At 44.2% G+C, this 21,066-nt stretch overlaps 1 protein-coding gene across 6 annotated transcripts in view; it reads right to left on the reverse strand.

The window, feature by feature from the left end:
- OMA1 (OMA1 zinc metallopeptidase) overlaps positions 1–21,066 on the reverse strand; it is a 148,459-nt gene that overhangs the window by 94,105 nt on the left and 33,288 nt on the right. For all 6 annotated transcript variants that reach the window (XM_072649627.1, XM_072649630.1, XM_072649625.1 and 3 more), the window contains 5 exons: positions 19,617–19,790; positions 19,399–19,506; positions 15,618–15,746; positions 11,968–12,042; positions 3,750–3,899 (listed from right to left, as the gene is read on the reverse strand). In XM_072649627.1, coding sequence (XP_072505728.1) covers positions 3,750–3,899; positions 11,968–12,042; positions 15,618–15,746; positions 19,399–19,506; positions 19,617–19,790 — 636 coding nt within the window. The remainder of the gene's footprint in view (positions 1–3,749; positions 3,900–11,967; positions 12,043–15,617; positions 15,747–19,398; positions 19,507–19,616; positions 19,791–21,066) is intronic.

Below are 21,066 nucleotides of genomic sequence, written 5' to 3' on the forward strand. Positions count from 1 at the left end.
CTTCAGAGGGCACTGGGGGGGAGGGGAGGGGAGGGAAAGGGAGGGAAGGGGAGAGAAGGGGAGGGGAGGGAAGGGGAGGTAAGGGAGGGGAGGGAAAGGGAGGGAAGGGGAGAGAAGGGGAGGGGAGGGAAGGGGAGGGAAGGGGAGGGGAGGGAAGGGGAGGGGAGGGGAGGGGAGGGGAGGGAAGGGAAGGATCTGGCTCATAAACCCAATTTTTCACTTTATTTGTATGTGTGTGTGCTGTTGGGTTTTTTTGGGGGGGGGTTGTGTTTTCTTTCACAACATGACCAATATGTATTGCATGATTGAACATGTATAACCTATGTAAAATTCCTTGCCATCTTGGGGTGGAGAGAAGGGAAGGAAGGGAAGGAGAGAATTTGTAACTCAAATTTTTTTTAAAATGATAAAGATAAAAATTGCTTTTACATGTAATTACAAAAACATATCATTTGAAAAAAATGTCAGAAAATCCATTTACCAACCATGGATGGGGAAAGAGTTCATGACCAGACAAAGAACAGAGATGATCACAGAACAGAAAATGAACAATTCTGATTACATAAAATTGAAAAGGTTTTAAATAAAATCAGTACAGTTATAATTAGAAGACATTAAGTTAAGTGATGGAAAAATCTTTGCAACAAATTTCTCTGATAAAGCCTGACACCCAAGCTACATGAGGAAATCATTCAAATATATATAAATATCGGCTATTCCTCTAAAGCTAAATGGTCAAAGCATACAAAAAGGCAGTTCTCGGAGAACGAAATTCCACAAGTTAGCTGTCATAGAAAAGATGAATCATAAATAATAGAAGAAAACAAATCCAAACAACTCTGAGGTTCCATCCTACACATATCAAGTTGGGAAGGATGATAGAAAGGAAGACAACAACAGCCGGAGGGACTGGAGGAGACAAGCGTGGTGGGCATGGCTGGGGAAACTGCAAACTGGTCCAGTCGTTCTAGAAAACTACTTAGAACTACGTCCAAAAAGTGACTGCTATGTCAGCTTGACGCAGTGACACCACTACCAGGCTATTCCCTAAAGAGAGCCAAAATATTTCCAGTTGTTCTTCTTGTGACATTAAAGGACTGCAAACTAAGGGGGCCCCCACCCATCGGTGAACGGCTGAACAAACGGCGGGGTAGGAATGCAATGGAATAATCCTGCACAGCAAAAAACGAAGAAAAGGAGAGTTTCAGAGAAACCTACAAAGGTCTGTGTGAACTGATGAGAAGCCAAGTCAGTAGAACCAGAACAACTTAACAGCAACAAGACATGAAGACCCAACAATAATCACCGCTCACACTCCGGGCTCTCAGGCTGACTGTGCGCATCACACGTATCTCACTTGATCTTAAGAACTCCAGTTAATGAAATGACCAACCATGACTCCCAAGAACCAGCGATGACACATGCCCTCCATGTGCTGACAGATGGCACAGAATGAGGCACATGCTCTTGGACATGGCCAAGGGGCAGAATTGTTCTACTTAACTAAGCTTATTTATCATAAGGGGAAAAAGGACTAGGTCATGCTAGAATAACTTCAATTCCTTTTTTAAACTAGTATTTAGCTAAACTGGAATGGAACTGCTATATAATTTACCTAAATTTTAATAAACCTTTCTTGTTATCTGATCAAAGAGATGTGAACTAGGTCAGTAATGTCAAACTCAAAAAGAACAAATCTGCAGGCCAAATACTGATTTTGGTTGTTGTTCAGTCATTTCGGTCACGTCCAACTCTCATGAGTCCACTTGGGGTTTTCTTGGCAAAAATGCTACAGTGGTTTGACATTTCCTTTTCCAGCTCATTTTACAGATGGGGAAACTAAGGTAAAGAGGGTTAAGTGACTTGCCCAGGGTCACAAAGCTAGGAAGTGTCTGAGGCCACATTTGAACTCAGGTCTTCCTGACTCTAGGTCTAGCACTCTACAAATTAACATTACCCATATCATACTGTGCTTTCATTTATTTTGTGAAACATTTCCCAATTAAATTTTCATCTTGTTGCAATCCCACTGGGAAGTTCTGCTGGCCTGCCTTTGGCTGCATATTTGTCCCCACTGAGGGGGATGCTAACACAGTTTCGTAGTTTCAGAAGTGATTGGCCAAACCCAAACAGCAGTTATTACAAACTCAATGTAATTCCCAATGAAATGACTTGAAGAAATGGCCTGAGAGCACCAGATCGGAGCCCTTGGATCCAACCCTTTCATTCTGCAGATGAGGAACCTCAGGTACAGAATGGCTAAATGACCTAGCCAGGATCAGAGGGCTAGTAAGTACTGGAGGCAGGATCTGAACCCAAGCCTCCTAACTTCAAGTGCAGGATACTATTCACAACACAAGGCTGAAGAGGACAATTGTGGTGGAACACTTTGGAGAGGAACTCTAGGCTTCAAGGCACAAGGCCCCATGGAAGAAAAGGCCTCAGGGCACTGGCCCAAGGTGACAACAGCAGGATCCTAGAGTGACTTTACAGGCAGAAAACCACCAGGGGAAGGCAAAGTTCAGTCAGGGTCAGGGAGAAGCTCACCTGAGTTGTGGAAAGGATCACATTCTGATAATATATTGGGAAGTGGTTAGTGCAATAGATGGGCTTTATGGCCTTTGGGACCTTGAAAGGCAAGAGAGCTTGGGGGAATGGGGCATCTGAAGTGGGGGAGGATCATGGCTTTAGCCAGAGAAAGACCACTAGATATTGGGACACAATCCCTTCCTAGGACACAGGACTCTCCCAAACATCAGCTCCCTGCCTGTACTGAGAATCAAAGCCCAGTTACTCACACCCTAATTATAGCTCTGATGACAAGATCAATATGAATCAATTATGTGATAGGAAAGCCAAAAAGGCTAAGCCGTATTTTATGTCAGTGCTCTGAAAGTACAGCTGGTAAAATTCTTTGTAAATTATGAATAATCTAACTTTGGGTAGACGATAAGCCTCCTCAATTGGAGTACCTACACTTCAGTCTGGATACATGATTCTCTCTAGAAACAAAAGAGGATGACCCTTCTCTAGCCCACTACTCAATGAAAAGGCCAAAGATTTTAAGGAGCAAAACCAGTTGGCTGAACCAAGTGTACTATTTTCAGAAGAGCTGCTTCAAAGTTTCCAAGTGATGCAGGCCATTAAAAGGCTAAGTCAATCATGATACTGAAGAACGTCATGGCTTTTTCAGAAAACAATTCTTAGTGCTATCTAGATATGGAATAATGCACTGAGTGAAAGACACTGGCTGGTCTTTGTTTTTGTCATACTTCCCCACCCCTCGACAGCCAGAATAAATGCAGGCTGCTTGTTCTTGCATGTGCTGATACCACAGGTTCCTATAAAATAAAACCTCTGCTGATTGGAGTTTGCAAAGATGCAATACGTTAACCTATTGCTTGCAGAGCACAAAATGAAGGCTGAACGAATATATCTCTATCCCCTGGATCTATCATCTTTTTATACCCTGAGTGAGTATTTCAAGATGTGTATTCCATAGGAACAAAGTTAATCTGTTATTACAACATCACAGGCCTCACCCTAAGAAAATGAGAATCTGAGAATTTTTTTTTTTTTACCTCAGGGACTCAACTTCTGAATCTGGTTATTAATCAGCCTAAGAAACATCACAGAAGAGAGTCCATGATGAAGTAGATTGTTCCTTACCCCAGGATATGCTGGATAACAGAATTTACTGTAAGCAATATGAAAAGAGGAGTTTCTGACCTAAAAGCTTCTCTGCTCACCTGAGGTATAAGTCGCTCCAAATGCTCAGCTCGGTTCTCATGAGAGGGATGCGTTGACAGCCATTCTGGTAACTTTGGTTCACCCAGAATCCTATCTGCAAATTCCAGCTGTTGCCAAAACACTGAACTTGCTCTGACATCCACACAAGCCTGCAAATAAAATGCAGAAGACCAGAAAATCAGGTTAATTCTCTAAGGACACATTAGGGGGAAAATACACAAAATATGGTTGTATGGAAGAAAATGTACATATATAAGGCAGGAGGAGAAAAAAGCTACATTATTTATAGCAACACCAATGCATACATGTTTATCAGAATGTAAATTATGGTGACATGCACAGTACACAGTAGAGAGTGATAGACTGGCAGGCTGAAAAGCTAGGTTCCAGTATTAGCTCTGCTACTGGCTTACCAAGGTGGACTTGCATTTAAAGTCACCTCTCTTCTCCTGCAAAATGAGGGAGCCACACTAGCGATGGTGTCCAGGGTCCCCTCTGACTTTATATAACCATGAAAGGTGACATACATGGCTTTAAAAGTCATCCAGAATATTTTGAAATGACCGCATCAGCATAACCTTATCCACATTAAAATTTCTTCAGTAAATACTGTAATAAAGAAGTTACTACGTTTCAAATCTGGATCTTTTGTCTTTATTCTAAGAAATCTGAGGAGGAAGTGATCACAGCACTGACCAGAAGTACCGCTAGAATATCCTGAATCCTACAATAGTGACAAAGATGAAGGCCCTGCCAACAGCTGTAACTGCTCTTGACTACATGCTATCACAGCGTCACATGCGAAGCTGCTAGAAACCTTACGGAGAAAAGGATTTTGAATTAAATACAGCACAACATTCTACTTTCGACTGAAACTTGACAACATTTAATGTCTGTTTGTGACACAAGCAGAGAAAATACCAACTACTTTCCATCATCAAGGACAATTAAGCTGCTGCTGGGAACCAAGCCCATTTCAGATGCAGTTAAAGCTCAGAAACAACCAGATTTGTTCCTTCAGATCCAGCTCACCCTCCTCTCTGCTTCCCAAGAAAGTAACAAAAATACCGTTAGTACAAAAAAATAGTCAGTGTAAAATACTGCTTCCAAAAGTTTTTGTAAAACTAAAAAATTTTTTGAAAAGTGACTGGAATATCCTAATCTCCTATTTCAGAGCCCTGTCAATCTAGCATAGCACAATACTATGTTAAAAACAAATACTTGGGAAAATAACCAGCCATCCTTGACAGTTTATGGCTACAGAGATTTGGCCAACATACCTCCAAATGACATCACTATCATGCCTTGCTCAGCACACAAAGAGTTAACCAAAGTACAACAAAATGATGTCACTGTTTCCATCTCTAACAAACACAGCTGAAGACGATCTTTAAAGTAATACTTGGTATGCAGAGTGTATCAGAGGAACAAATTAATCATCCCAACAGACTAAGATTCCAAAAGGAACGGAGACATCTGTTTGAAAATTAAGATGGAGGTATGCTTGTTTCTCTATACTTTGTAAAACTAATTACAAAGACACACTAAAGGAAGGTGAAATTTTTGAAAATGAATATGTCACTTGTATTTATTCTCTCCATTTATAGAAAGCAAAAATGGCCTGGGTTAGGTATGAAAATAGTTGTTTTTAAAATGAAGTGGCTGCTGACCACCAGTTCAACTCACTTTTCTAAATAGGGACTGGAGGTTGTGAGATGCAAGTGGGAGAAAGTTAGCATCAACCAGTGTCAAGATCAGAGAAGGAGAGAAAGAAATTGATTTCACTCTTCAGCCTCGGGACCCAAATAATCCCACTGGCCCCGTGACCTCTACGGAAAGAAGCCCTTTCCCTTCAGGACACTTTCTCTGACCAACAAGCACAGCCCCAAACCAATGGTCCATCTGATCTCGTCACAACTGATGAGGCCACAAATGACATCGATGGGATAAATACAATCCAATTTAATTCAGCCAAGATTATGCCCAGGTCCTAGGTCGTGCAAGCACACTCTTCTGGTCATCTGGGAAATTCTGAACTCAGGAGACTATGGTCTATCATCACCAGGCCTGAAGTCAGTCACCCAGAGTGGCAGCACACAAGGTCAGAGGATAATTCGAAATCTGAGGACTCCAGAAGCCATATGCGTGGCTACTCCAGGCAAGTGCTGCCTCAGCCAAAGACTTTCATCAGAAATACAAAAGGGGAAGGTGTTCCCCTGAGAAGCTGCCCCTGCTCCCTGTGGACAGCTTCTGCCTCCTCTCCACCCCAGGCGGCCCCCAGAAGCCCAAGCAACAGCACTGCTACAACTTGTCCTCTGTCACAGATTCTGGATAACTTTTCTATGGCTTTAATTTCACCAACTACAATGAATCACACCCAAGCTCGGATGCTGGGACTCAGCACATCAGCACTAGAAGAGGCCTGAGGTGTCACCAGAGCCACCCTCATTCTTTTCCCAGTGTGGATTCTGATGGCCACAGAGCATCATCCATGGGAAGGAAGCATGGAAGCAGAAGCTCATCAGGTGGCTGGCTAAGGAAAGAACTGAGCTGGAATGCTCCCTGGGTTTGTTCACTGCAGGTGTAGCCCCCAGCTGACATACCAGAGGAAAGTATGGTGGAATATTTCAGTGCAGGTAGGACCTCACCCAAGAAATCTAAGAAGAAAACAAGCTTTGCCAGGATATTGGCACCATGTTCAGGGGGAGTCCATTTTCCCCCACTGGAATCCTCATTATCTGTTTGTTGGGAGTTTCATCATCTTGCCACTTCTAGTTTGCCTGTTCAGCCCTTCTGCAGGACATTTCTAGGGAACAGTCTTGGCTGAATCACATATTTCTGGCCAGTCACATGACAGCGTTAAGTGTTGGGGCCACTGCAGCATTAATAACGAGAGCTCCTGACTATATCTATTTGCAAACCACACTCAGTGTTTGCTGATGCCTCTTATCACTTACAGTTTAAATCTGATAAACGTTCTATCTCCCCAATCTGGAAGGGACATGAAAAGTTCTAGGTACTTTGTAGCTTATTTTGTATTAGTTTTAGAAAGCCTCTTTGCTGGTGAGCCATCTCATTAACCATCAGAGCAACACCTAATCCAATCCAATAAACATCTATTAAGTGCCTACTAAGTTCCAGGCACTGTACTAAGCCTGAGGATATGATGCCCAATCAATAAAAAAAGACCTCAGAAAGACATAAAGAATCTTACATTTAAAGTGCAACTGGTCTAAGCCACCAGCCTCACAGCCATAGAACAGCTAAAATCACAGATTATCATCTCATTTCTCTGGATCCCATAATATTCCACACCGAATATCACTTATCACTATAAACTATAAAGCATGACTTCATCACCAGGGAATCTGCATCCATTCGTCCTGACAATTCATTCTTGGTCCTTCCTCACTGGGCTTCCTGCTGCACACAGACAGGCCTCCCAAGCTCGCTCCGGTTTGGGACAAGCAAGCTATGACCATGAGCATGTCACTGCACCTGAGAGCTCAGTCTTCTCCCCACAGGATGGGGGCAGACAGAGGCAGGAGGAACTGGATTGTCTCCAAGGTGCCTTTCCCTTCCCCAGAGCTCTGATCTCTCGATCCCCCTAGAAGGTGGATTCCTGAGGTTGTCTGCCATTTCTCTCATCTTCTCACTAGATGGTGCTGTCTTCATAGTTTTCCAGCCCAGGATGAGAAGAACCAGCTCAAGGAAAAAGGTTTTCTATTCAGACCAGAAAGGAAGGTTCTGAAGACTCAGGAGGAAAGATGAGCTGGAAGCCTGGTAAGGAAGTGGAGCACAAAAAGCAAGGCCACTGGGTGAGGAACCAAGCTGCCTTGTGCTGGCAGGGCTGGTTCTCCTGGTCCATACATTGTAGGAAGTTCCTTTCCCGTTCTGAGAACTTGGGACCCCCAGGCTGAGCCTCACTTCCTCAGTCCTGGGCCAGATCCCAAATTTTCTCCATGCTAACTAGGTGACCCTAAGCCAGACACTCTGGGACCCCACCCTGGCCCTGCTGGGGTACAGCACTCTGGGTTCCCCAGGACTATGTCTGACAATCCTGGGGGCTTGACCACTCCCCAACTGGCTGTCAGTCAACGAAAAGAGGCTACCTAGGGGCTACAACCTTAGTCAGTGGAAAAAGCAGTCTGGCAGTGGGGTCCTGGGTCTTTCTTGGGAGCAGATTGTTTACTCCGTGACACAGCAGCTATGTGGATGCTTCACTTACCATTGGCATACGGCCAAAGGAGGTAAGAGTTAGAAGGGACCCTAGAGAGCACTGAGGCCAAACTGAGATCACATGCACCAGAATGACCACCTGTTACCTGGTGTGTCCCTCAGGCAGAAAAGTTCTAAACATCCATGATTTTATCTCTGTGGAAATCCTCCCAACAACAAACTTTACCTAGCAACCAGACAGTCCTCAAAAACTGGTGGGGCCCAAGCATTCCACACCCCTTCAGCCAAGGGGGGAATAAACTTCTCTGGGCTTAGCCAAGCTGGTCCAGCCCTGCACCCATGCTGACAACCTCCCTATTCTGGGAGGACCCGGGAACTCGGGATCAATTCTATGCTACAATGAGGCAGCGGCGGGGAGAGACAGGACATCAGGGGGGCATGTAAAGGGACTTTTCAATCTAGAAAATAATTACAATAAGATAATTTCCCAAGTGGTTTAAAGAAAATACTTCAAGAACATCTGCATTTACCATTCAAAATGTATGTCATATGCATAAGAGCTGGTGTCTACTCACAAAAATCAACCATCACGAAATGGTGATCCCTGAAGAAAAGATAAGCCCTTATTCTAGACAGCACAACTCCTGCCCATCCCCAGCCTCATCCCTTTATGGACACAAGGACACCTCCTGGTCACCGTAAATACCATCCCACCAGGCATCTTGGCCACAGCCTAGCCAGGACGGACCTTGGCCAGGGCTCCTTCTGAAGGCCACCAGCATGTACAGACACTCTCCAGGGCAGCGCCACTGGATGTGCAACAAGTAACCCTTATCGTCACCTTTGAAAACATTCCTTACAAACCCTAACTGAGCAGGGGACTGCATGTATTTCTCCCCTGATTACATGACCTGGATTCCTTTTTGGTTTTCTATTTTTTTGTGTGGGGAGGGTGGGGAGAACAAGAGATACAAGCTTGTTTTACTCACTGGTTCATTCTAAACTACATATTGATTGAATGGAGTAACTTGAGAGTTCATCCTCTGTTGGATTATTTGTGCAGGATGTGAACAGCCCTGGAGAGGGATTGTTATCTTCAGGAATGAGTGACGGAGCTTCATCTATAGAAGGAAATCCCAACACAGAAGGGCAAGAGGCAGCATGAAACAGTGGAACCCTAGCTCTAGAGCTAACTGGTGGGGTGACCTTGTAGGAGTCACTTAGCCTGCTTGAGGTGTCCTTGCGTCCATAAAGGGAAAGTATGCTTCCTCACCTGTAAAATGGGAGGGGTAATAACTGCATCACTGACTTCACAAGGTCACTGTGCTATAAAATGAGTCTACATAAGCTAACATTTATGCTAATGTAATCTAGAACCCTCATTTTAAGAGAAACAAAATATGAGAATACTATGTCATACACGTATGACCTTTGATGACTTACACATTCCTTCTCTAACAGCCCTTTCTTTTCTTTCTTTCTCCCTTCCCCTCCTCTCCTCTCCTCTCCTACTCCTCCTCCTTCTCCTCTCTCTTTCCCTCCCTTCCTCCTTCCCTCCCTCCCTGCCCCTCCCACAGCTGATGGCACAGTGCAAAAAGAGCTGGGTCTAGAGTCAGGAAAACCTAAATTCAAACCCAGCTTCAGACACTAGTTATGTGACCTTGGCCAAGTCACACCACCTCTTTCTGCCTCAGTTTCTTCATCTATAAAATAGGCATAATAGTAGCACCTACCTCCAAAGTTGTTGTAAGGATCAAATAAGATCCTATTTATAAAAATCCTTACTTAGCAAAGCACCTGGCACATAGTAGGTACTATCTAAATGTGAGGAGGAGGAGGAGTAATCTCATCAGCTCCCATGGGTTCAAGGATCATTTCCATGCAGATGATTCCCAGATCTACAGATAATAGTCAGTCAATACACAATTAGATTTGTCCCTTGTCTGTCTCCTGAGCCCTGGTCCCCCCCCATCACCATCTGCCTACTGGATGTCCCAAGTCATCCCACACTCTATGTGTCCCAAATAAAGCTCACCCAGAGTCCAGGCCACTTCCACATTCCCCTCACACTGCCACCATCCTCCCTGGCTCTGCAGCCTCGGGCTCCAGGCCTCTCCCTCTCCAGTCACTGCCACGTCTTCTCTCCTCTGTCCCCAGACCTCAGGTCAGCTCCTAAATGACATTCCTGCCTCACACCTTTGCCCTCTCAACAGAGGGCCAAAGGAATGTCCCTCAAGCACAGGCCAGGCCATGTCAGTGTCCTACTCATGACAGGCCAACAGCTTCCCCCTGCCTTGAGGATGGAGACCAACTCTACTGAATGGCACTGACATCCCTTCGTCAAGGTGCTCCCACCCACCTTTAAACCAGAGTCCATCCTGGCCTGTTTGTGCACTTCCTGCTAAAGTTTCCCACCTTCACCCTATTCTCATCTCTATCTCTTTCAGTCCATGAGAACATCCCTGGCCTCCACCCCCAAGTCACACCACTTCCTTTTAGAGATTCTGAATACACTTTCCTGTGTACTCCTTGTCTCCCCTAGTCAAAGGCAAAGGCTTTTTCATGACTGCCTTCATATCAATCAATTCCAAGTCCAGTGTTGAGCACTCAAATAAATGTTCACTGATGTGGGTCTCACCCAGTGCAGAGTTTGCACATGGTCACACCTCAAAGAAGTATTTGGGACAGGATCTGGCCCAAATCATCCAGCCCCAAGTCTAATATTTCCTGATTACACCAGAGATGGGTAACCTGTGGCCCTCCAGGTCCTTTATTCCTCGTCCTTTATTCCTCCTGAATAAAAGGCTTTGTTCTATAAAACTTGGACTCAGTCAAAAGGCTGTACCCGAGGACCCAAAAGGTCACATGTGGCCTTGAGGCCACAGGCTCCCCACCCCTGAATTACACTATGCTCCTTCCACAGATAATGCAAATATCTTCAGTTCCCAGAAGGGTCCATGAGAGGCCACGAGTTCATGAACCACTTTCTTGCCCACAGTCCCACGGCCAGAGAAGGCAACCCGATCTCTGACAACCGCAGGCTCAGAATGAAGAGCCCTAAGTGTAAACAACGAACTCACTTTGAATTTGCCCTCTTTAGCTCTGCTATTGCTCCCTCACAGACACATCGCTTCCCTGACAGGAATGTGGATGTCGGACCATGGATCCAGGGCTGAGGAGGCCGAGGGGCCATTGAAGGCCTCTGAGCAATGGATGGGATTGTAAAGGGAGGACATTGTGACAGCAAGGGAAGGTTCTGGGCACTAGAGTCATCTGGCAACATCATGTTGGATGGACTAGGCAGGGGAAGAGAAGGGAGGCAGACACACCCATGAAGAGGACACTGCAATAATCCAGGCCAGAGATCACATGGCCTGAACTCAGATGGAGGCAATGGAAATGCTAAACAGGAGGCGAGAGATGGTGGAGAAAGAGTGGAAGGGATCACAGCCCAGACTTTTGAGGCAGCACTGAGTAATGGGCCCTGCTCTTATTTGAATCCTACCTCGGACTGTGGGATCCTGGGCCAGTCTGGGCCTCGGTTTTCTCACCTATAAAATGAGAATAACACCTCCAGCCCCTACCTCCAAAGTTATCATAAGTAAATAAGAAAAAGATGCTGAAAAGTATGTCCAACATTTCGAAAACCTTCGGGAACCTGAACAGTGTCCGTGAAGATAACCGTGAGGACAACCAGAGACAAGAATAAGTCATAGATAATACAGAAGGAACAGAAGAAAATCCAATTTTAAGGCAAACCATTCTCTATTTAAAAAAACATCATTTTCATGACAAATGTCCACGTGCAGAAGACACGGGAGTGCACAAAGTCCCTTCCCCTCTTAGGACTCCTCCCAGTCCCAGGTGGATGTACCTGGAAGATAATGGTATAAAAACAATCTTTCAAGTTCAATCAACTTGAAATTGAAATACTTGCATTTCCAAACAAGAAAACCTCCCTTGGGAAGCGTGACTACCAAACAACCCTCATGCTGGGGGGGCTGCCCTGCCATTTCTGTAAGCTCTTGTTCCACCTACCTTTGCTGCAAACTGCAGCCCGACTTTGTCAGCCTCTACCTCCAGGGTGCGGCTGTAGGGTCTATCAAACACGTACTAGGAGAAAGACAACATAAAATCTGTTAACAATTTGTATTCCTAACATCGGAGAAGCACGATTTTTCCTCATCAGTACTAAAGGGTATTTTATTCATTTTAACAGATACTTGAAGTGTGTAAGATGAAATGTGCTATGCCTTATGAAGATTTAATATTTACTGAGCATCGCTAGCAAAGAAGATGGGGACAAAGCACATGCTGCAGCCTTCATTCCCTCTATCAGGGATGAATATCTATCTTGTTAATGAGAGGTGGGTTAATTTTCAAAAGGGAAGTGAAAATTTAAAGGGAAATAACATCTGCAATCTGCTGCGACCAAGCACAAAAATAAAGTATCTCTGAGGCAGAGAAAGAGGACTGGATGACAAGTCAGGAGACTTGCGTCCGTCCCAATCCTGCCACTGACTGCGTGACCTTGGGCCTGTCCCTTACCCTCTCTGTGGTCACAACACCTGCCAGAAGGCTGCTGGGAAAGAGCAAACCAGACAGGCAGCTTGGTGGTGTCTCAGCAGTGAGAGCCGACCTGGGAGGTCCCTTAGCCCCTTTGTGTCCCAGGGTCCTCATCTGCACAGAGGGAATGACAATAGCCCCAGGGCTCTAGGAGGGCTCTAAAGTGCTTGGCAAACCTAAAAACACCACGAGATGAAGATAAAGAATCTGAGAGTGCCACAAAAACTGCAAAGAATTTAAGCAGAGCCAAGGTCTTCCCATGACATTCCAAAGCACTCTCCATACTTAACTCTGTTCAACTAACCTTGTGCGTCGGACATACGAAGCCCAATGCTGTGAGCTGGAGACACAAAGCTAAAAACTGCACGTTGCCCGCCCTCATGAAGCTCAGACTCTACTTAAGAAAAACAGTCTCTAAACATGTCCATCCCTCCAAGTCATGTCAGGTAATCCCCAAAAGAAGACCCAATCAGCTGGGAGGGGAGACCAGGACTCCCACAAGTGAGCGCTGCATGGGAGAGTTGAAAGAGGGATGGTCCCAGAGGTGAAAGGGCCACCCTCAGGTAAGAGGTCTGAGGTCCACATATAGATCCTAGGATCCCAGGACAAGGCCACCAAGGCACCAGTCAGCTCTGAGATTCTTTTATTTGCAAAGCTATCTCCCCCTCTTTAAAGAGTCATTTTAAATGCTGCATTTTCCTGTTTATTCCTAGTAACAAAAACGCATTCTCAATAAACTGTAGCAAAAATGCTACAGGGGATGCTCAGTCAGCATATGTGAAAGGGCAGCAGTGAGGAGTGGGAAGGGCACCAATCATGATCTCAGGAGGCCTGGGTCCACGTATGGGCTCCCAACCTTACTAGCTGGGCAAGACACAACCTTGTGGAGTCTTTACCTGCAAGAATAGATGTGCTATTTCTATTAACCCCCCCTTCCCCAGGATTGTTGAGGGGAAAAAGATTTAGAACTTTTGAAGCGGCTCAGCTCAGCTCAGCATCAGACCTGACTCCCCTGCCCCCATCAGCCGGGTAGAAAAGCACCTCTCCTCTCTCCAGAGGCAGGGCCCCCCAACCACCAGGCCAGAATCTACGAACAGAGCTCCACAACCAGCAGCCTCACAACCTCCCCATGCTGCCTTGTCCTCAATCCTTTAATCCCACCCTCACCACGGCAGATCTCCACTATCATCAGATGTTCCCCTTCAGTCAATGATTTCTTCCATTTAAATTTCTTTTGTTTCAATTAACAAAAATCTACCTTCTCTCCTCTGCACTCCCCCTTTCCAACCAAAGAAAAAGAAAATCAAAACTTTGTAACAAATGTGTATAACAAAGCAAAACAAATACTGGCCAAGTCTCGTGTGTGTGTGTGTGTGTGCGTGCGTGCATGCGTGTGTGTGTGTGTGTCTCAGTCTGCACCCTAAGCCCCTCTCCTCTCTGTCACGAAGTAGGCAGCAGCTTCCTCATGGGTACTCTGGAATTATCAAGCTAGTGATTCTACGTTACTCCTCCCATGAACCCCAGGAACCCTTATTTAAGGGGAGTGAGCTCAGAAATAAAGCGGTAATCAATCCAACTTTATTTTCCAGGAAGCCGTTTAAATTGTTTAGATTGTAGGATGCTCTCTAGAGAACTTTACAAAAATTGTGGGGTTCTGTGGTCTCTTCCTTACTACACAATTCTAACGAAGCCATTAAAAGAAAACAGGAAAAGCCTTCAGTATATCATAGGGGGAAAGGGCCAAATCAAATCCCCTTGCCTTTGTCCTTGCCAGAGCTCGGACTCCAGACATCAGGTCTGACAGCCCAACCAAAGGCTGCCCTTTTTTTTCCCATGGACAAAGAAAGTGCCGTCACATAACATGAATATATAAAGATGTCTGGTGCTCAATTTCATTATCAATTTATCTCATGGTGGTTTATGCCTCAGATTCGGAACAGCACCCAGATGGCACTCGGATGGGGGTTCCACAAATCATTAAACAAACAAATAACAGATTGTGCCTAAATAGTCAAATCTCCCAGGACAGGGAGAAATATTTGGAGAGAAATGTGAAATAAAATAATTAATCACAGCTAATCAAGCAGTTAGGCTTCCCAGAACTGGAAGAACTACATATGGCAGTTCAGTGATCACAAAGGGCGGCTTCTCAATGAAAGATGCTGGATGATTACTAGTATTCATGAAAAAAAGAACGAGAACAAGTCAATGTCAAGTCAGTCTCCTTCCCAAGCCCCAACCCGAGGCCCAGCCCCTTTACAAAGCAGCAAACCAAGTTCATATTCATACAATGGCTGTATGGGACCAGGGGCAGCGTCAGCCTGACCAGTGTCTTCTAAGGGCTGAAAGTGTTCTATGTTGGATTAAAATGGAAACAGCCCTTTTCAAGTAACACACCTTCATAGTTCATTTGGGACGCAGTCCACATATGTGGGTGTTTGCCAAGCAAATTGAGGGGCTGGGGCAGGGAGGGCGACAGAGAGAGAAAAAGGCAAACGGAAGCAAAGGCCCTGGACACCAGGTGGGCCCTCTGAGAGCCTTCACGACTTCCATGAGCTCAGAGAAACAGCAACGCCCAGCCCAAATGTGTACTGGGCTTTGGCACAAAACCAGAGCCCTTCTTTGGCATCCGACATGTATAGCTAACAGGCTTATCTTGCTGGGCTAAACAGGTAGGGAAGTCTCCAGACTTCACTGGGCTGCTCAGATGCTGAACACAGAGCGGGTCACTGGGCCCATAACTGAAATCTGCCCCCTCGGCATAGGACACACCAAGGCTAAGCCCCTCTGGCACAACCTCCAGGAATTTGGAGTAACCTCCAATTCTTTGCCTCTAGGATAACATACAAATTTATAGCCAAGAGAAAAAGAACACTGAATTTAGTCAGAGGAGCTGGATGCAAATTCTATACTTAACTTGTGAGACACTGAGCTAATCTGAGCCTCAGTTTCTTTATCTGTAAAATGAGGAGGTTAAACTAGATCACTTACAAGGAAAAGCCCGTATTTCCTAATGACAAAATGTAAAGCAGCATCAGGCTCTATTTCCATACAGTAAAATGCCAATCAATGCCAATTCCATAAGGCACTCTCCAGTTGTAGTCACTGGACCCCACTCTTACCTCTTTCAATTTAGACTGGATCCACTGTCCCAAAACTGCCAAACTATCTCGAGGACAGACGGCCCAAATCATCACGAGGAAAATCAGACCTAGGAAATCCCACAAATGAACCAGACTGGCCTTCTCTGCCTGAGAATAATAAAAACAAGAAAATGGTTATCTAATACAATAAGTGCAATGCTGGTAGACAGGTTTCTATTGTGTCCTAAGTGGTCATCAAAAAGCAGCCATTCTCAGCTAAGGCTCAGGGACAAAGGGCAACAAATGAGATGGAGAATAGTCTTTGGCCTTTTGGGGGCTTTTCCTTCCTCTGTATCCTTACCTCACATACGTACACACAGGCAAATTGAGGTTAGACTCCCATAATGGGAACAGGGTGGTCATCTATCCAATTTCAAGATGGCCAATTTTAATAAATCTTACATAAAAGTCAAATATTTGAAGGGAAAAATGTATTTTAACCCAAAAGATTTTTTATTATAGGAAATTAGAATAAACTTTCACACCACAGATCATAATGGCTTTATATGCCATAAAATTACATATGCTTATATACATACATTTTTACTAAATACCAAATGCTAGGTAATATCTGAAGTGGGAGAGAACAATTAGCAACTACATGCTTAGGTTTAAGTTTCCGCTTCCAATGGCAACAATTCATTTGCTTAAATTAAGCTTTTTGATCTTGTCTAAGGTTACTGAGAAATGGAAAATACATTTACATTTCCTGAAGTGTGTCTTAATTTCAGTCTTGGATTTCACACCGGGGAATGAAATTCAGCCATTTGCTTATAACAGAAATCACTGCAAAATGTTTTACTTAAATATCAGTGACCTTTGTGAATTAAAGCGTAAACCTGAGTTCTAACTGCCGAGATGCTCATTTTCTGCCCTGCTGCGAAGAGCGCAGCTGTCTGATAAACAGCAACTGTTGAGGATTGGATGATATCATCGGTCACAGCATGGCTAAACCAGTCAGGGGACCTGAGCTGCCTCCTTCTCAGCAGCCCCTCCTGACTTCCCAGGACATGGAGACAGCCTAGGCTGCTAACTGCTCTCATCCTCTCCACCGTAGTCTTCATCACCTTTGTGAATGGCCTGGCTGGGTAATCAACCTCTCCATACTTCGCTACACTTCTTGGACCGCAAACACCTTGCTGCTCGACCCATAAATGACATGTATGATCCTTGAGACCCTAGGATCGCCCCCTTCCCATTATCAGACTTCTAGAATTTTGGCCAAAGAAGCCAGAGAAATTCTTGCTAAATACAGAAGTATACTTGAACACAAATGTAGGCATGCATTATGTAGAATTAGGTCATTGCTTTAACTAAACTAATAAAAATGAAAAAGCTGGGAAGGAAGAGGGAGTCAGGGTGACACAGAAGACAGAATTCTGGGCTTGCAGACCAGCTGTGTGACCCTGGGCAAATCCCTTCATCTCTGGGAGACCCAGGTTCGTGTATGTTAGATGAAACTAAGAGCATTACCTCCCAGGACAGTAGAGAGGATCGAATGAGACAACATGCACAAAGCACTTTGCAAACCTTAAAGTGCTCTACAAATATAAGCTAGCACCATCATCGTTATTATCAAATTAAAAATTGGGTATCAAAAAGAAAACCTTCAAAGTGTTGGCAACATTTTAGAAATGTGCAACAGAAATATTAATATTTCCAGGCTTCAAAGCTGTTATGTGCTATTTGATGTCTCCTCTCATGACTGTAACTGCTCACTTTTTTACTGACGCACCACGGTAGAGATCATGACAATATGCTCAATACAAGGCATGGAACGCTATGCCAGACAAGCAGATGCAGCACATAGTAACGCATTTCCAAAGTGATGGATGACCAAGACTGATTGAGCTGTTATGAAGCAGTGATAACGGACCAGGCCACATGGGCTCCCCAGCCTCAAATAAAGAGACCAAGGACTGCAAATGCACCTCAGAGAACGCTTCATCCAGGAGGCTTCCAGAAAACTGGATCCTAAGTTTGGTAACAAGTCAATGGAAGAAAGGAAATGCAATTCCTTCAGCTTTGCAGAGTAAATAGTTTTGACCACCTTCCTTTAAACTCTATTATGGGAATGGAAATTGATGTTAATCTAAGGGATGTGAAGCCATTAACACTCGACTGGACAGAATGAAGAGCTTCAAGCTCCTGGCTCTGCTAAAGAGCATCAAGGATGGCCTCAAAGGGGGGAGGTCGACTGCTCGTCTCTTGGGCAGCACCTGAGGCTCCTTCCAACAGAGATTTGGGGAGCCATTTCAGTTTAAGACTAACATAGCTATAATATCTGCACACCAAGTGGGCTATTGAGGTCAGTGAAAAGAGCACCTGGGAGAGACAGGTATTTAAACGAACCGAGGCTGGAAAAGGTATGTAAAAAAATTATAAGGAAGGAATACTCTGCTTTTCAACTCCTGCTGTTTTCTCCTAATCTAGGTAAAACATAATGAAAATAAATGTATAAAGAAGAAAAACAGAAGCTATCTTTATGGGGAAAAAGTTACTTCAAGCAAGGGTTTGCAGCGTGGCTGTGGTACTCATGCCTGCGTGGTAAGAAGCAAATCCCCAGCCATCTGGGGGCACTAGAATTTCCCCACATCCTTACTTTCCTACTTGGTCCCAGGGAGAAGATTATTCTGCCATCCCCCAAGAGGACATAGAGAAAACATTAGCAGCATTAACACCTGGATGTACAAGCTTCAAAACGCACACTCCATTGGCTCTGAAGGAACTCTGCAGTGAGCATGGCACAAAGCCCTCCAGATGTGGGCCCTGGCTTCACAGCTCCCGAGAACACTGTCCTCAGTGATGGCTCAGGTCAGCGTGGGCTTGTCAAGGAAATGAAGGAGATGGGACTCCCCAAGTAAATGAAATGGGCCAGCTCTCCATGGACCTGACACTGCTGGTCTCCTTCTGGTTCAACAGATGGATTCTCTTATTACTGAACATTCCCTTGGAGTACGAGTCCAAAAGCTTCCCTAGGACAAAGACCAGCTGTGGCGGTGCAGCCATCTGAGGCCAGCTCCTGGCTGCAGAGGAGGCTTGCCTACAAGCGGGGGATGGACTTGGGGCCAGTGACGTCTCTCCTCATCAGCTTCTCCCTACCTGTACACCAACATGGACTGGAAGGTAGTAGGGGGTGGAACACTTCCTCTATCATCAGATGCTTCAAAAGCATGGATTAATTTTATTGAGCAACGAGCTGCCGCTGCTCAGGAAAACCAAGGCCAGATGTCAGGAGGAAGACTCCAGCCATCCTGGCGATGAAAGCTGTCCCAAAGTGGGGGGACTGCCCCAGAGGATGGTGGGGCTCCCTCCCCAGAAGCCTTCAAGGTCCCTCACGCCCCTGAAATGCTGCTAAGAATTAAAAGTTAGAAATGATGACATCAAGCAACCATCTACTTCTCCACAGTGGTCCAACATGTGTAGAACCTAATGAGTGAGAAGGGATCTTCAGAAATAGTCTGGCCCAACCACCTCCTGTTAGAGAGGAGGAAGCAGGCCCAGGGAGATGAGGTGACGTGCCCAGCTGTTGAGTGATCAAAGAGAGGCCAGAATCCTGACGCCAGCCCTAGTGTTCTGCCCACCATCCCACACGATCTTTTCTTGCCACAATTTCTTAGATGGCGAAATAAACTTGTTCTGTTTTACTATTAATGCCATGAAAAAAAATTAGCATTTGAACAGTCTACACTTTCGAGGCAGTTAATTCATGATGATGACAAACGTTCTAATAACTGAACATGGACTGTGAAGTACTTACAGCATGTCCCAGTACCGCGTGAGCGATCTCGTGGCCCAAAAGGAAAGTCAGCTGGTGAACATCAGTGACCGCCTCGAGGAGTCCAGTGAAAACAAACACCTGCCCATGCTGAGCACACACAAAAGAAAACACAGCCAGACCGTGAGCTGGAAACAGACAAAGAGAAAGCAGAGGTCGCCAGTCTAACACTGACATCGAATTAGAGGAGATGTACTTACGGGAAGGACAAAGGCATTTACGCTGGGCCTGTCCACCACATGAATGATCCACTGGAATTCTGAGATGCCTGGGATATCTTTGTTGCTTTCTACCAAATGCTGCAAAATTTTTTTCACAGTCAGGTATCTGGGATCTTTCTCAGTCAGCAGGTCATTTTTAAATTCTTTCATCCACTACATCATTAACAGAGAAAAGAGTTTGTAATTTTAGACATTTTTAATGCTGTGAACAGTTCAAAATGTTTTATGGGTAAAGATCCTGCTGCCAACAACTCCATATTTTAATTCTGCATTTTAAAGATGGATGCAAAGATCTACATATATTAAATCACAGTTTTAAATTCCTGAAATTTGAATTATTCATGTTAAATTAATAAACTTCATTATCTGGAACAACTGTTAATGATTAAGATTTTTTTATCTGAATCATTTTAAATTAAAATGAAATTCATCTTTTTTTATTTATGCAAATGAAAATAAGAAACACATTTAAATGGCTTTTTATTCTGCTAACTGTAAAATAATGTATGAAAAGAAACTTTGTATGGAGAAAACATTTTGTCATCAGGAGAAAAATGAGTATCACGGAGAAAAGTGAAGCACAGAAGATAATTATTTTTATGGCTCAGTGGACTGAAAATACACTGAACCTAACTGGATTTGGGGGAGGAGAAGAGGGATCCCTAAATGTATCATTAATTTAAAGTTTTATTCACACACACTGACGGAAGATTATTGAAATTTCAGTATTAATGGATGTGCCATTTTCTCCCCAGGTTACTGATGAAGTACCACTGTGATTAAAAACACTTCCCTTCTTCCATAAAGCTGGAAAAGAGTTTACTTTGATAGAATTCAGAATATTTGAGGCAGATAATTTCATCTACTTAAGACAAAATGTGAATTTTCCCTTCATATGCATATATTTTCAAATTTTTCCTCTAACATGCCACATTTTTAAATGGGTGGTTTAATTTTTTACAAATTAATCTTGGCGTAGTCATATAATATTTGAATCTCCTTCTCCCTTTTCTTCCCCCCGCCCAAAACAAGAACAATAGCAATGGTAACTATTTCAAACTTAAGTAAACTTTATGGTTTGTTTGGGGGCTTTTTCTTAATATAACGTATTTTATTTCACAAATATTCTGGAACGAAACAAAGGAAGCCTATTAAAAATAATGCACAGTCACCTGTAACAACTTATCTCAGGGTATGACACACATTAAAACGTAGAATAAATAAGGCAATTATATTAACCTGGTTTGAAGTAGGTATTCAGAAGAAATTACCATTACTAGAAGAGCTCTCCAGCACCAAACGTTAGCACCTTATACCTCTATGATAACGTTCTCTCACAGACAGTCACGTTTGTTTTCTCTCATCAGTCCTTGAGACAGTGTTAAAGAAATTTCACTGAGAGAAAAACATTAGAATATGAAGAGGCACG

The sequence above is a fragment of the Notamacropus eugenii genome, chromosome 2, assembly GCF_028372415.1.
Source record: "Notamacropus eugenii isolate mMacEug1 chromosome 2, mMacEug1.pri_v2, whole genome shotgun sequence".
NCBI lineage: Eukaryota > Metazoa > Chordata > Mammalia > Diprotodontia > Macropodidae > Notamacropus > Notamacropus eugenii.